The sequence below is a fragment of the Phaenicophaeus curvirostris genome, chromosome 17 (assembly GCF_032191515.1).
Source record: "Phaenicophaeus curvirostris isolate KB17595 chromosome 17, BPBGC_Pcur_1.0, whole genome shotgun sequence".
Taxonomy (NCBI): Eukaryota; Metazoa; Chordata; class Aves; order Cuculiformes; family Cuculidae; genus Phaenicophaeus; species Phaenicophaeus curvirostris.
Window position 1 is genome coordinate 599,608 of NC_091408.1, and position 16,447 is coordinate 616,054.

The 16,447-nt window shown below is 41.4% G+C and overlaps 1 protein-coding gene across 2 annotated transcripts; it reads left to right on the forward strand.

Annotated features, from left to right (window-relative positions):
- The first annotated feature begins 1,791 nt into the window (after nucleotides 1-1,791).
- RAB36 (RAB36, member RAS oncogene family) lies at nucleotides 1,792-15,296 on the forward strand. 2 transcript variants are annotated; one of them, XM_069870721.1, is made up of 12 exons: nucleotides 1,792-1,813; nucleotides 3,207-3,357; nucleotides 4,076-4,164; nucleotides 5,326-5,414; nucleotides 7,721-7,786; nucleotides 8,779-8,880; nucleotides 10,053-10,117; nucleotides 10,708-10,759; nucleotides 12,151-12,232; nucleotides 12,786-12,876; nucleotides 13,405-13,524; nucleotides 13,756-15,296. In XM_069870721.1, exons 3-12 carry the CDS (start codon nucleotides 4,096-4,098, stop codon nucleotides 13,818-13,820), a joined length of 801 nt encoding a protein of 266 aa, XP_069726822.1. In that variant the 5' UTR covers nucleotides 1,792-1,813; nucleotides 3,207-3,357; nucleotides 4,076-4,095; the 3' UTR covers nucleotides 13,821-15,296. The 2 variants fall into 2 exon arrangements, with proteins under 2 accessions (XP_069726822.1, XP_069726824.1); XM_069870723.1 differs by lacking the exons at nucleotides 1,792-1,813; nucleotides 3,207-3,357 and adding an exon at nucleotides 3,428-3,537.
- Nucleotides 15,297-16,447: the final 1,151 nt, after the last annotated feature.

Genomic DNA, 16,447 nt, shown 5'->3' on the forward strand with positions numbered 1-16,447 from the left:
CCCCTGTGGGCGGGAACGTTTGGGCGGGAAGGCTGAGGCGCGAGGGCGGCCCCTGTGGGCGGGAAGGTTTAGGCGGGAAGGCTGAGGCGCGAGGGCGGCCCCTGTGGGCGGGAAGGCTGAGGCGCGGGGGCGGGGCGGGAAGAGGGAAGGCTGAGGGGCGGGGCGGGGGGCGCGGCCTCTCGTGACGCGCGGCGTTTGAAGTTATTGCATGCAAACAGGGCTGAAAGAACCTCAAACCGAACCAAGCGGCACCGAGGCAAGGGCGGAGCCCGCGGCGAAGGGCCCTGAGGGGAAAAGGGAGCTTCGCGGCTTCCAAAAGGTTTGCCTTTCCTAGTCTTCTCCAGAACGTGGCTGTAGGGTCATGGACTGGGTTAGAAGGGACCTCAGAGACCATCAGTTCCAACCCTGCCACGGGCAGGGACACCTCCCACCACATCAGGGGCTCCAGCCCCATCCAGCCTGACCTCGAACCCCTGCAGGGATGGGGCAGCCACCACTTCGCTGGAAGTCATCCTCCCCACCTGCACAGGAAAACATTTCTTCATAAGATGTTGTCTCAATCTCCCCTCTTTCAGCTCAAAACCATTCCCTCTCATCCTCTCCCTGCCCTCCCTGACCAAGAGCCCCTCCCCAGTTTTCCTGAAGCCCCTTTCAGTACTGGAAGCTGCTCTAACGTCTCCCCACAGCCTTTTCTTCTCCAGGCTGAACAACCCCAGCTCTCCCACCCTGTCCTCGTATGGGACATTCTCCAGCCCTTGGATCATCGCTGTGGCCTCCTCTAGACTCACTCCAACAGCTCCACATCCTTCCTGTGCTGAGGACTGCAGAACTGGACACAGGGCTCCAGGTGAGGCCTCACTAGTGTAGAGGGGCAGAATCCCCTCCCTCCCTGCTGGTCTTGCTGCTCTGGATGCAGCCCAGGACACGGTTGGCTTTCTGGGTTGTTGTAACGGCTGCAGAGCAGGGGTTTCCACTCTCACTAGGTAGTTTTGCACAACGATATTCAAGGCTTGGCCAGCTTTCAGCCTGATTCTGCAAACAGGTACAGTAGTGCTCAGAGAATGGAACACGGGGAGAACATGCCCTTGCTGTGCATCTAGCACAACCTAAGGGAGCTCTGGATTGTCAGGTATGATCAGGCATCTGGAAAAAAACAACTGTACAGTTGTGCTGTGAAATATTAGGTTTCTCTGCAAATAGAGAAGTCATTGAGGTGTTTTTCATTATGTAAGAATAACAATTATAATAATCAAAGTTCTTGAACTGGATTTTGCAAAGCCAAAATCATTCAGATGAGCCGAAAATAAATAAGATACAGGAATAGATTCTGGTTTGTTGATCTTTGAAATCCATAAATGAAAAATTACTACTTCAAAAGTATTTTCCAGAAAGAATTCAATAATCTGCTCTACTTAAATAATCTGCTCTAAAGTGTTGCAGGTAAATGCAACTTACCTGTAAAGTTTCTCCCTGTTTCAACAGGAAGAACATGAACTTCTGTTAGTGCAGAAGGGGCAGGACATGAGAGATTTCTCTTGTCCTTCAGTGTTAACTCTGCTCTTATCCTTTTGGTGTGAGTTCTTCTGTCTTGCCCTTGGAGTACTGGTTCTGGTTAGTGGTTGTGACATTAATTTATGTACTGCTTCTGAATGCCTTCCTCAAACCCTTTGTCTATCCCCAAAATCTGCTGGTGGTACTGTTCCTGTAACACTAATGTAAGGAGAGTTGTGATGCCATGGAGACGCTGAATTCCCAGTCCTCCCTGGTAACTGAATGCCCTTCAGCTCTGTAAGAAGAGAAAATCTGGATTTCTGTATCGATCACTCTCAATTTTAGTAGCTTTGTATTTATGAAATATCATAGAATAGAATCATAGAATAACCAGCTTGGAAGAGAACCACCAGATCATCGAGTCCAGCCATAATAATTGATCTTTTACCTGTAATGGTGGGGCTGATTTGTTGCTTTGGTAAATTGGTGTACATAGGAGATTTAGATCAAGTATATTAGATTAAGTATATTCAGTGTAAGTGAAGATAGCCTTTCCGTTTTAAAATGTTTCTGTTTGGTTGTCTCAGTCCCTCCTGTACTTAGGTTTCACTGAGATTGTTGCATTGATTTTTTTGTCGCTGAGTTTGTGAAGGTCCTGTAGGAAAGGAGCAGCCTGTGTACCCACAGCATTTCTATGTGCTTAGGATGTGTTTAACTAGAACTAGGAGAGTATGGAGACAGCAAGTTAAGTGCAACTTGAGACCATTTCCTCTCATCCTATAACTTGTTACCTGGGAGAAGAGCCCAACACCCACCTCACTGCAACCTCCTTTCTGAGAACTACGGAGACATCTCCCCTCAGCCACCTCTTCTCCAGGCTAAACAGCCCCAGGTCCCTTAGCCGCTCCCAGACCTCTGGGCTCCAGACCGTTTCCCAGCTCTGTTCCCCTTCTCCATACATGCTCCAACCCCTCAATGTCTTTCTTGGAGTGAGGGGCCCAAAACTGAACCCAAGATTCCAGGTGCGGCCTCACCAGTGCCAAGTCCAGGGTGAAAATCCCTTTCCTACTGCTGCCTGCCGTGCCGTGGCTGACCCAAGGCCGTATGCAGTTGGCCTTCTTGACCACCTGGACCACTGCTGGCTCATGATCAGCTGCTGTTGACCAATGCCCCTAGGTCCTTTTCCGATGGGCAACTTTTCAGCTGTTCCTCCCCAGCTGGAGGAATTGCATGAGTTGCTGTCACCCAAGTGCAGGACCCTGGCACTCAGCCTTGTTGAACCCTGTCCCGCTGGCCTTGGCCCATGGATCCAGATCCCTCTGCACAGCCTTCCTCCCCTTGAGCAGATCGACACTCCTGCACACCTTGATGTCATCTGCAAACTCAGTGAGGGAGCACTCGATCCCCTTGTTTGGATGATGGATAAAGATATTAAACAAAACCAGCCCCAGCACAGAGCCCTAGTGACACCACTTGAGACCACCTGAACATGACTGGATTTAGCTCTGTTCACCACAACTCTCTGGGCCTGGCCTCCAGCCAGCTTTTTACCCAGCAAAAAGCATGCTTGGTCTTTCTATCCACATATGCAACTATCTCTGAAGAAAACAGCTATTTTCTTACACTGGGTTAGGGGATGAGTTGGTTCATTAAGAGCTGTTTCTGATCAAAGGAATCTGTATAACCACTAAACCCAGTCTGTTCTTTTAAACCAGGGCCCTCTGTGCAGTTAAATTGCTCCAACTCCTCCTTTCTGAGGCAGTACGAGAAGAGGAGGATGGGAACTGTTGCCAGCCTGTTGCTATGACCACGCAGCAGCGTCTGAGCCGTTTGCGTGGCTGGATCCTACTGCATCGGCGCTGCAGGGTAAGTCCTCCTTTACACTTTGCTACACGATGAATGTTGGGATTGGAAACGTTCTTTTGAGTGCCAGTAAGGAAGTGGTTCCCTATGAAGGGTCCCCTCCTGTGGCAGCCCGCGAGGTTTTGCTGCATAACCGAACTGATACCTCTCAAGTGAATATCAAAATGCATTTGTCATTTCCGGGTGAACAGTAGTCTTTTTCCATGTCAGACTATACTGATATCATTCTTTCTGAGCTGATCTTGGATGAGAGTTTGACGTTGTGCCAAGAAACGTGGGAGCTTCATCTTCTGTCGTTTATTTTGTCCAAATTAAATTTGGTATCCCTTAACAGTTACTGGTGTCCTTAGTGCTGAGGCATTTCAGACAATGATGAGCAAGATTTTTAAATTAAATACTGCAAAACCATTTGAGGACTAAACTACAAGCACTTATGTTGAATTAAGTGAACAGTTCTCTGTCTTCCTACGGAGTTGGTGCCTTGTAGCTCTAGAAAGCTGCTGTTTGCCACTTCATCTGTGTGCGCTGGAAGTGGTTCCTTTTGCATAAGAAAAAAGTTTTGTTCAATGCAAATAAAGTCCAAGAACTGTTACTTGCACTGAAAGGGAAAAAAGGTGGTGAATGGTAAGAACTGTTTTTTGGGTTTTTTTAATGGTGTTTTCCTTGTATTGTGGCAATGCCTGGACACTATATTTCTCTTTACATATTTCCTGTCTGGCAGAATTTAATTGAATTTGGAGGATGAGGTCCAACCTAATGCACTTGGTTCCCCCAGTAAGCAGGGACAGAAGAATCTCCCAGTTCCCCAAGGTAAGCGTTCTTTATCCCTGTGGTCCCAGTATGCAGCGCCTGCCACAGTGAGATGTCTTTCCCTTGTGCTAATAGCGGTCTGATTTAATGTACAGTTCTATTCTGCTAAAATCACAAATTGTTTAAGGATTTCTCTCAAAGGTAAATGTGACCTCATGTTCCCATTCAATGCTGACGTCTTTAATAATAATCCCTATTTTTTCTTTTAACTTCTACAGAAAGTGACACTTGCCACAAAAGTGTTATCTAACAATATCTGTCTTGTTGTTTAAACTAAACATTACTAATTGCGTGCTTAAAGTGTTCTTACACCGAGGGGAAATAAGAACCATAGCTGATATTAAATATGCAAAAGGTCTAATTAGGTCTGTATGGAGGCTTTGGTTGAAGAATTTGAGGCAATTTTCATTTTCTGTTTGTGTAGGAACATTAGTCATACAGTAGATCAAACGCAGCAGGCACAGCAGAAACACAGACGGAAAAGATCATTCACGTCCCCAAAGACTGTTGTACTTCAAGCATAACAGAAGAGTTAAGGACAGAGAAGAACAATGATTTACCATTCTGTTTTTTCAGTTGTTCAAAAGATCCTTTTAAGGGAGTTGGCATTTTTTCTATGCTTGATCTCAGCCAAATATTTTGTATTTAATTTTATGAAAACTACCACAGTTATTTTAAGCAAATATAAGAGAAAACAAGTTTTCCTCATTTTTAACTAATGCCTAATTAAAAGCTAGTGATAAAAACAGTGCTTCACATATGTAGGAGATCTAAAAGATTTTGTGGTAATAATGACTTGCTAGCAGTGTGCTCCTACCTGTGTTTTTCTTGTGTGCCTTAGGTTACTGGGGCCATTTAAGGTATTTGTTTTGTACAGAATGGTGAGCAAATGTGTTTGACTGTGAAGATTTGCTGCTGCTCGGGTGCTGGCATGCGGAAAAGTTAGCGAATGATGGCACTGCCTAAAGGAGGTTCTACAAACATAACTGTGTGGGAACCTCACTGCCTTCTAACCTAAGTTGTCCTTTTTCTAATGCCAGGATACACCTGTGCTTCACAAACTCTTTCAATTCATCTTTTTATCTATTTCTTTTCTTTGCTGGTTTGATTTCTTGCAAATCAAGAGCATGTATCCCAGGTGCTGTTCTCTCCTGTTTGTAGTGGTACACACCTGAGGCCTGTCTGCAGTTCAAAGAGCATTTCCACACGCAGGTCAGAACAGCTTGTCGGCAGAGCACTGGACCAGTTGGGTAAGTCTGCAATGAACCAAGTAGACAATGAAGTTCTTTATAGTTTGTTTCTTTCATAGGTTTTCCTCCCTCATTGCTCATCTTCCTCCCTTCAGTATATTTCAGTACATTTCAAGCCAGCTAAGCCCACGCACATGGTAGTTCTCTGACCTGTTTGACAGTAAATTCATAAAATGCCCTTCTCATAACTGTTAAATATACTTCTTCCAGCTTAAGTAGTGTTGAAAAAGTAGCAGAGTTGGTTTAGCGACTTTGAACTAAACTCTTAGTTCAAGTGAAAAATAGACTTATTAGAATTAGTGTTGAATTTTGCACATGGAGGTCAGTATGGCAACCAAATTCTAGAGCAGTTATAAGGATTTGGGCAGGTCTAGCCTACCTGTACTCTCTGTTGGTGTTCCAAATGAGCAATTAATGAAGTTTTTTAAGGGCTATAAACAAACAGAAGCAGTAAGTTACTTGAAACACTGAAGAATCTAGCTTTAGTCTTTTAGAAGTATACATGCTGCTAAGTTGTCTTGGAATATTTCCTTAAAATTGAGCAAAATTCTGGTGAATATATAGCTTTGAAAAATGGAAAGAAACAGTTTTATGCCTTTGTGATAGTCTTGAAATTGTTTTGGTTTCTTTTTACATCATCTCTCTCCCAGAACTGTTACTTATACTAATTTAATTCCTGAAGCAAGACAAGAAGGCTAAACTGTATTAGAAATCATCACTATTCAGTTAAAATAAATGGCCATGGGCTTTAGTGATAAGTGCTTCTGTGTTGCAATGTGAAAGATCTTTCATAAAGTGGAGCTTCTATGAATACTGACAATTAGCTCACTATTCTTTCAAATCTAGAGTTGTTGATTACCATGACACTTGTCATGATACCCATCTTTAAATGGAACTTTTTATCCATGTCACTAGAGTCTTGCAGAAAAAAACTGAAGCAAAAATATGTCTTCCTGACAGACATCAGTGAGTTTATTGCACAGTCACTGTTTAGTTTCATTTAAATTTATTATAAGTGTCAGACAATTTTGTGAGCAAGACATGCTTTAGTGAACTGAGGCATTTTTCTTTCCTCTCTGTCCCCAAGATCTATTTTTTTTTTAATTTTATTTCTAGAGTAAACCGACTGGTTAATTTATTCTGGTAACAGAGTACAGCTAAGAAGTTTTACTTTTTGGCTTTGTGAATACAATTAAACTACTTTCCTGTCACTGCTCCCTAGATGCTATTATTATTGAGTCATTTGGTGGGGTGAGGGTAGGAGGGCAGACTACCGAGTGTTTTGTACAGTGATTGTGAAACTTGGTAGGAATAACCATCATCTTCCTTTTCGATTATCCCATGTAATGAAATATTTCTTCCTCATTCCTGAAAGGTAGTCTGAGAAATTCAGTAGCTAGCGGCTGTATTTAAGACTCTTCTCATATTCCATAAATGTGTTAAATTGTCTAATCTAGGGAGTTCCCCCACTGTACGAATTAATGGAACACACACCTCTAAACCATCACTTACCTTTTTGTGTTTCCCTTAAGGTCATTGATTTTATTCAGTATTTTATCAGTAACAATTAATCAGACAGAGACATGTCAGTGACTTCAGGGCCTATGGCCACACAGTTAGCATTGAATGGCACACAGAATGCCTTTTTTTCTCTGAAATATTAGTCATGCAGCTTACCGGGCAAGATTTGGACTGTTTAGAATAGATAACTTGGAATCAGCATCACATGGAAGCCTGATATAACCAGAAATAGTATTGAATAGAAGATTAATTCCTTTCTTTAAAAAGCCATTACTTGATGTAAAAGAATGTTAAACCTCTTAAGCCATTTTTGTAGCATGTGCATGAGAGATGTCAATCCAAGTTTAGGTCAGCAAATGCTCTTACATTCCCTCACCACCTATATCTCCTGAGAGATATGCTGCATTTCAATTTTAAGGATGCTGGCTGAGTCATCTCCAGCCCATCTGCTGTGTTCTGTGGGAGGACCCCATGCAAAGAGGATTTTTTGCATGAAGCCAGCTTCCGATTAATATTATTCCAGATAGTCAGAAAATGTATTGACTCTAACTATGGGGTTTTTGAGTAAGAAATCAGCTATTTCTGCTCCAGAAGGGGAAGGTGACCTTCTTTTTCTTTCTTAAAACTTAAGGCTCTAATCCTGCATCCAGTGGCATTTAAGTAAACTGGAGTCACAGGTACATGTGCTCATCACTTTCAGTTTAAGGGTCTAAATCAGAATTTTTAGAGAGAGAATATTAAAACTGCTACTAAAAACATGTAATGTTTTCAAATATTTATAACAGGCTGAAAATATCCAAAGTGGTTGTGGTAGGAGACCTGTATGTCGGGAAAACCAGCCTTATCAACAGGTATGGTGTATGTCAGCAGGTGGTTTGATTCTGCTCTTTGTGAAGTATGTTCTAATGTTTTCATTCCTGTCCATTCAGGGTAGTACTTCATGGTTTTGTTATTAAATAGAAGTCAAACAAAGGCTACAGTATGAGACAGGCTTGATATTCCAAACCAGAAAGTCAGGCTCCAGCACTTCAGCCAGTATGTCTTATATTCTGAGCTATTTTTATCCAGACAAATGTGATACAGCATTTCCTTAAGAAATCCAGTCTACAGGCTAAACAATCAGAAAGTACAAAAAAAGAAATATATCTATCTTGCCAGTGTCTGAGTTTTGGTTTTGTATATTCACCTTACTTCTAGGGTTGTTCACTGAAACATTCTTAAATCATCCTTGCATAGGCACTTGTGCTCATTTCTACAGCTACAAGATTGTAGAGGAAGCTCAAGTTTTTCCTTGGCTTATAAAGTAAAATAAAACGCAGAATATCTTAAAGAATAGTTAGTTGATTCTTTACTGTATGTTAAAAACAGCTCTTATGCTTTTGATATCTAGTCTAGGAAACAGATCACTGAATTTCTATATCTTATGATCACCATGACAGCTTTCTGTCTATGTTTGCATTTTGTTATTATTATTTCTTCCGCATTCTTAAATAGATGTGGTAAGATTTTAATCTCATTGGTTAATCATTTGGGTCATTATTTATCACCCAAGACATGTTCCCTGGTAACTAAAACTATAAAATAATGTATCTTGCTGAACAGTCAAAAGATATTTTATTCTGGTTCCCATCTCCTCCAGAGAGCTTACCAGATCTATGTGCTTTCTAGTTTGTTATCCAGCATATCCTCTTTTTAAGTAAGTTTCTTGATGATTTTATATCTACTTCTGAAATATATAACAGTCAGTTAATTCTTTTCTTCATAATTCACCCTAGATAGTGTTAGCTTTGCAGTTATTTGGAGCTGGATGTTATTAATATTTAATTCCTTTTTTTACTTTCAGATTTTGTAAAGATAATTTTGACCGAGACTACAAAGCAACCATTGGAGTGGACTTTGAAATGGAACGTTTTGAAGTAATTGGCATTCCATACAGTCTCCAGATGTAAGCTGAAATGGCATGGTTAAGTATTGCATAGAGGAGAACCTCAGCCGAGCTCAAATTGCAGGTTCTAGAGGAATGAAGATGTGTTTTAAATAATAAAAACATAGCTCTCCTTCTGCAGATGAATGTCCTTTGGTATTTCTAGTGGCTGGAAATTGTTCTGTAGAGGGCATTATTGAATCATCTGTGCTGTAGTATGGCCTAGAGCAGAAATAATATGCTTTGCATGAAGTATTTTAGTGCATGAGTCTTAAACACTTAGGAACACATTTTTTCTGAGATCATTGATGCAACTAGATGGCTAGTGTGAGTTGATTGAGAAATACTCAGAAATCCATTTCCCACTGATTTGATTGTGTTTTTGAATGTTCTGCCAGGCTCTGTCCTTTTGGAACTTAGTCCCTCTAAAAATGTAGACTGATGCATCAGTGTTTTGTCAGCTGAAGCAATAAGGTTCATGAGCTACTGAGCGTCAGGATGCATTATCTGCTGAATCTTCAGCCACCGGGTAGAACGTTTCTTAATGAGCACTAGTGCTCCCTCTTGCTGACAGATTTCAAACAGGATCCGTTTGTGAGTGTCTGTGACTGGCAGTACTAGGCTAGAACAAGACCCGACCCTGCAGTGCTGGCAGTAGCTGAGAGGACTGCATATCAATTCGCCGATAAGAAGCACTTCCCTGATTTTTCTTTAAAGGTGCCAATAGTACCTGATGGACTGAGCTGTAGGTCTCTGACTTGCGGTGCATGGACAAATACCAAATCTAGCAGATGCAAGATTCTAATATGGGCTGATATATGATTTGACAAGTGTTAGCACAGAAAATGCTCAGAACTAGATTGCTTAGAGATACATGCAAGTGTCATGCATGAGGAAAAATATTTTAAGAAAAGAGCTTTACTATGCACAATATGAATGTTTGAATTGTGTCTCCAAAATGACCAGTATTTTTAAAAAAAAGATAAAACCAGAGTTCGTCTGTGTATAAGAAATAGTGGAGCTTTATTGTGTTTCTATCAGTAGTTAATGAATAACATGTTCCATATGGTAACACCTCTCTGATATCACATTCTTCCTCAACTTGTACTGGTCTGCTGCTTCATTAGCATGTTTACTCAGGTTACGCTGCCTTTCATTAACCTGAAATTTCTTCTTTTTCCCGCATTGCACAGATGGGACACAGCAGGTCAGGAAAAGTTCAAGTGCATTACATCTCCTTACTACCGGGGAGCAGAGGGTGAGAACAATATTAATTTGATCCTGGCTGAGACAGGAGGCTGTCCTTTATGTGGAAATCTATATGCATATGTTCTCCTTGGAAAGGTGTCTGTAGACACAGTGTGGTGGAATGGATTGTTATTGGAGAGAAGGACTGAAAAGCTCATGAACTGACATCTTGACACATCTGCAAGCTGTGAATGTTCTGATGATGCAGTGATAAAAATTGGTACTCGTGTCAAGGGGGAAAACAATTTGGGGCTGGGTAAAATTATCCCTGAAGTTAGATGTGGGAGCTTCTGGCATTCCCTTTTTACTAAAGGTGATTTCTGCAGGAATTAAGGTGGTCCCAAAATAAACGGGGTAACAAGACTACAGACTGCAGGCTACAGGTAAAGACTAAATAAGGTTGAAGACTGAGGACTTCAGTCTTCCTGGGTGCTAGAGAAGGAAGAAGAATGAGCAAATGGATAGTCTTCCATTGCCTCTGTGTTAAATCTGCTCTTACACTTCATCTATAAATTTTCTCTTCCTTTAACAATATGACTCAGACTTCTGATACACTTTCTAGTTTAATTAGTTTTTTTCTCTTCTTGTCTTTTATTGCAGTTATAATAACAGTGTTTGATCTGGCTGATATCCAGACTTTAGATCACACCAAGTAAGTTTCTGTATTTTTGCTTAGCCTTTAAAGCTTTTACAGAATGTTTAATTGCTTCAGATAGCCTGTAGTTGCTGAGACCTGGCTGGATCACGAGTGCATTTTCTAGTGACCTAAGAAATGAAGAATGACAGTCCCTTGTTTGGATTACATAGGGAGGGATTTTTCTGAAGAAAATGCAGAGCATAAATTTGAACAACTTACCCTTGACTTCCTTTATAGTCAGGGGAAAGAAAATGCGTTTCAGTTAAGAGATTGATCTTTGCAAAAGACATACAGGAAGAGATGAAGTGCACCCCGAAAGCATCCTTTTTGGTTTTCCCCCATTTGCTACAAACAGAATTTCAGGCCAGCACCTGATGAGAGTGGTGAATTTGATGAGATGCATCTCGTGCATAATGTCTGAAGACATTATTTTCTAGGTGTACTGCTAGACAAAATTGGTTTCTTACTCTTGTTTCTGTAGTGATTCCATTGGGATTCCGTCAAAAGAGGAGAGAAAATTGAAAACTTGATGTAGATATAACTAAACTTGCTGCTTTGGATACTTTTAATGGTTTGGTTACAACAGCATTTTAATTTGGTATAAGTAAACTTATTCTTCATTAGTGCAGGCTGCAAAACCCTAGATGGATCTATGAGCCACATTGGCACCAGCTCAGACCATGCATATTTCTAACACTCTGTTGTGACTGTAAAGCAGGTACATGTTTCTTTACAGCCTGTACTCTGCCTTAATTGTATGAATATTAGACTGTTTCCTCCCAGTACTGCCGTGGTATTTTGCTCATTCACATAAGACTTCATGAAATAATATACATATTAGTGTCTCTGCTAGGCTGAAAATAATTGAGGCCTGTGAACCTGGTTTCCCACACTCACGTGTACTCCCTCCCCTCCTTGAGTTCTGTTGGATGACTTGGAGAGGAACTTGATTGTCACAGTAACAAAATATGAAAGTTTGTGAGAAAAGAATCATGCAGCCTTCATAGGGAGCTCTTTTATAATGCTAAATAGATTCTTTCACTCTTCTTTATTCCCATTTGTATCTAATCTGGTATATTACTCATATTTATTCCTCGGCTTCTTGTTTTCTTATTCCTTATCTCAACCAAAACTTTGCCCCCACCCTAATACTGATAGATCTCCTCTGTAGTTGCTAAAGTGATTGTTGAATTTGCACTCTACAGTGGGCATGTTTGAACTTTTTATTAGTGAAAGGCATGTATTCAAGCAAGTTGGAACAGCTCCTTGTCTCTGTCTAGAAGGAAAGGGTTCTGATACTCTTACATAAGTTCATCTTCTCAGTTTTCTTGTGACCCTATTATCACTCGCTTTCTCCCATATTCCTCAGTCCCTCTGACTTCTCTTGTTTCTCTTTTATATTTCAGACAGTGGCTAGAAGATGCATTGAGGGAGAATGAGCCAGATTCCTGTTTCATCTTTCTGGTTGGAACTAAAAAAGATTTGGTGGTAAGTAGATAGAATGCAGATAAGGAGATCAGATTTCCCCTAGTTACAGAATCACAGAATCATTCGGTTGGAAAAGACCCACAGGATCATCGAGTCCAACCATTCCTATCAATCACTAAACCATGCCCCTCAGCACCTCATCCACCCGTCTTTTAAACATCTCCAGGGAAGCTGACTCAATCACCTCCCTGGGCAGCCTGTTCCAGTGCCCAATGGCACTTTCTGTGATTTCCCTTACAAGTTGTACACAATGTACTTGAGCTAAAGACCTTGATGGAGAAACCTAAACAGAAGAAAAAGAAAAAAAAAAAAAAGGAAGAAAAAGAGGAAACAGCCTCAAATTGTGCCAGAGGAGGTGTGGATTGGATATTAGAAAAACTTTCTTGGCTGAAAGAGTGGTGAAGCATTGGAAGAGGCTGCCCAGGGAAGTGATGGAGTCACCATCCCATGAGGGGTTAAAAAGCACGTGCATATGGCATATATGCATACATTTCCATACATATATGACACATGCTCTTCCTGTGTTAAAGTTTTTTCTCTGTTATTTACTCAGTCGGATGCTGTGTGTAAGAGGACAGAGGTAGATGCCATCCGCTTTGCCAATGAGATGCAGGCAGAATACTGGTCGGTTTCAGCCAGAACAGGTGAGTTACTGCAAAGGATGTCAAAAACAGCATAACCACAAAGGCTTATGTTAAGGTGGGAGGAAGTTCAAATGCCTTATCCCCCCTCATTCCCATACGGGTTTTCTGTTGTTGTTGCAATTTGTTGCTATGGGAAACTTAAGGTTTATTAATGATTGATTTCATTTGAGCATTTTTACGTGTGCTTGCAGTTTCTTGTTTATAAGAAGGAGTACTTGAGCAGCTCTGCAATGTCTAAGCATGTTTAATTTACAGGTTGTTTCATAAATACACATGTGCACCACTGCTCAACATTAGCAATGAGAAAAGATTATACCACAAACTGCATTGTCTCTGTTGCTGACTAAAAATAAAGGTACAGCACAGGGTGCAGTATTCCAGAGTAAAAAAACTCAAAGTCATTCTGCAGTGGGAATGAAGGACAGACTCTTCTATCCTAGCATTGATCAGTGATTTGTTGACAGATGTGCCTGCTTGATTGTGTGTTGAGCGCAGTTGTAAAAACATAATTTCTATCCTGTTTCATAGGGGAAAATGTCAAAGAGTTCTTTTGCCGAGTTGCTGCCTTGGCCTTTGAACAGTCCATGATAAAGGAGCTGGAGAAAACTGCTGGGCCCATGGCCCAAATTGGGGCAGGAAACCTCATCAGTATGTTAAGTTTTGCTTTTTGTCTGTATCTTCCTTGTTTACAGGCTGAAGGATTGGGGAGTTTTTTCAAGCATTAAAGTCTGCTTCAAATGTCTGCAAACGTATTTGTGTCAGCATGTACTGAGTTCTAGCATACAGGAGTGACTGGGGCTGCATTCAGCTTTTGTTATTCTTGGTATTGGATGGCATAATTCCTTGTAAATTGAATTTATAACTTTTCTGTTTCTACAGAGCTGGAGAAGAGCAGGATGGAAATCCCAGAAGGCAACACTCAAGCTAGCCTGAGTTGCTGCTGACTCTCAACTGTTTCTGCAAGCACCATGCTTCTCCGTAGTCCAGCACAGAGCGCTGCAACAATGAAAGCTCTCAAAGTGGAAATAGATAGGTTTATTTTTGGAAAGGAGGTGGAAAACCTTAGCTGAACTTTCTTTTGAGACTTCCCTTGCTCCTGCTGGCTGACTTGTGCAGGGTGGTACAATTGTTACATAAACCTTCCTCTGGCTAGCAGAAAAGTAACACCCTTGTCTTAATGCAAAAAGACAGTGCCAGTGCCATGTGCTCACCTGTCTGCCAGAAACACTTGTAGTCAAAAGTCAGGCAATTTCAGCATGTTGTTCTTTGATAATTCTATAGAAATCTTACCTAGTGAAGTCATGCTCTCAAGGGAGGAAAAATAAATGGCAGTTCAGAATTAAAGGGCGCTATCCATGCTTTTGCCTTTTAAAATCATAGTGTAAAATAACTCCAACTTGCTTTTATGCATTCCAGATATTTTAGAACCACTCCAAAAGAAATCTGTTTAAATAACAAGTATGGAAGTATGCAGGTGCAGACTGCCTAGTTTTTGTTGTCATTTCTCCATCCAGGAAAAATCTATTCTTTTTCATTTTCCACTTGAGCATCAGAGCCCAGTATTTAAATATTTCCAAGCCTAAGAAAAGCCCAGGTAGGAACTTTGTTTTATCCCAGCTGTCTAATATTTTGGAAATATTACCAGATAAGAATGCTATTCTTTTCCACTCTCTTGTATGAGACAGAAAGATCACATAGGTGCATGGCATAGAAAAATTAGGCTTCGTGTATTCCAAATCCCAGAGGGAATGCAGAATCCTTGTCTGGATTGATCTGCACGAATATTGTCTGCACTGCAATTCTAGTTTGTTGCTAAGAGTAATGATACTTTCACTTTAATCTAAATGGGGTTTTTGTTTTTTGTTTGTAGTAATATAAGATGATTCTGGAACCATATGCAGCCTTGGTCATTAACTCACCCATCCCTGTCTTTGGCAGGAACCCTGAGCTGGTAAGGTTAGATTTGATACTGCAGTTAAACTCTTAGTCACTCTGTCTGCTTTTACTGGACAAGATAATTTGATCACTGAATGCTAGGAGCAATTTGTTCCACTGCGTAATAGAAGCAGTAATAGTGCAGAAATAGTTTTACCACTTTGTGAAAAGACTTGCAGCTGTGTGTGGGTTTAGAGGGATGGGAAAAGGTGGAGTTCGCCAGAGCAGACACATGCTGGGTAATCCTGAAGGCACTTGCCGTGTGAAGAGGTCAGCACTGAGTGCTGATTGTAGAACCTGTTCTCTGGACATGTTGCTATGTCCTGATACGTTGGCTGGATCAAAAAAACATTGCCTCAGTTTTGCTTTTTCAGATACCCTTTGACATAACCTTGTGCAATTAGTTCTTCAGAAATTACAGTCATTGTTTGGTGGGGAGAGATTAGCTCTGGGTACCATTGACTTTCATTGACGTAAAGGGGCTTTACAGTAGGTTTCAGTGCAGGCAGTGCTGTTTACAGCTGCAAAATGATTCATGACAAATTAAAAAAGATCAGGATTCCAGGGCTCCCCATACCAAAGAAAAATCTCAGTATTTCTTTCATTGCTGAGCCTGGTTATTGTACAAAAGGACAGAGATGCATTCTCTTCAACAATGCAATCACGTTGGGTGGGAAATCAATTGAGGCGATCTTTGATCTTTTCCTAGTGATCCAGTGCAGTGCTTGGTATTATTCCTTGTTTCTGTTTACTGGAGCTCAGAAAACTTGACGTACAATTGCAATACTCTGTTAGTCACTAACTGTCACTTCACCATGGTCTGACTCTGTCTGTTCTACAATGGCTGCTTTGGGATGAGATTTTTTGGTTGAGGGTTTTTTTGGGAGGCTTTTTCATTGGCTGGTTGATTTTTCAGGGGGGTGGTTTTTATCCCTACTGAGACATTTCCTGCAGGGAACTCAGTATTAATAATCAATGATCTAAAATGAATCTTGATTCATGTTGCAGTTGAAGAATTGCTTAGGAAAGCACAAAGGGAACCAGCTGTGGTGGAAAACTAAATGTAAATTTGCAAGTTCTTTAAATGTTTGCATCTGGCCGATGTTTTATCTGTGTGTGTTAATCCATTCTGTCAGCAGCACCATTGACTTCTGTGTCTTTTCAGGGTTTCATCAATAGTTAGAGGTTGTGCTAGGGAGGTATACATAATGCCCTGGTGAGTGAATGCTATAAAATCCTCCATGTTGCATCCTCTGAGCACACGAGTTCAAGCGAAGTGTTGGGTAAGTTGTAGCGGAATCTGCATTTGGTAGGAGGAGGTTGGTCCATTTCTGTGTCTTTGGCTGGAAGGTCGTTCTCACAGCCAGAAATTGCCGTTCTCTAAATACCAAGGACATTTTTTTCTGGGTTCGTAGAATGATTTATGCTGGCTGCGGAGCTTTAGCAGCGGGTGCTGGCGGCCGCTCCCCGCCGGAGGGAGCTCTGCGGCCGCAGGGGGACGCGCTGCCCAGGCTGCAGTTCAGGCTCGAGTCACAGACCGGGGCCGCCCCCACAGCCCCAATGACACCGTGTATCCTGTTGATACAACACTCTGAACGCATGAAGTACCAGCAGACCTCGAGAGCTCTCGGCAGTT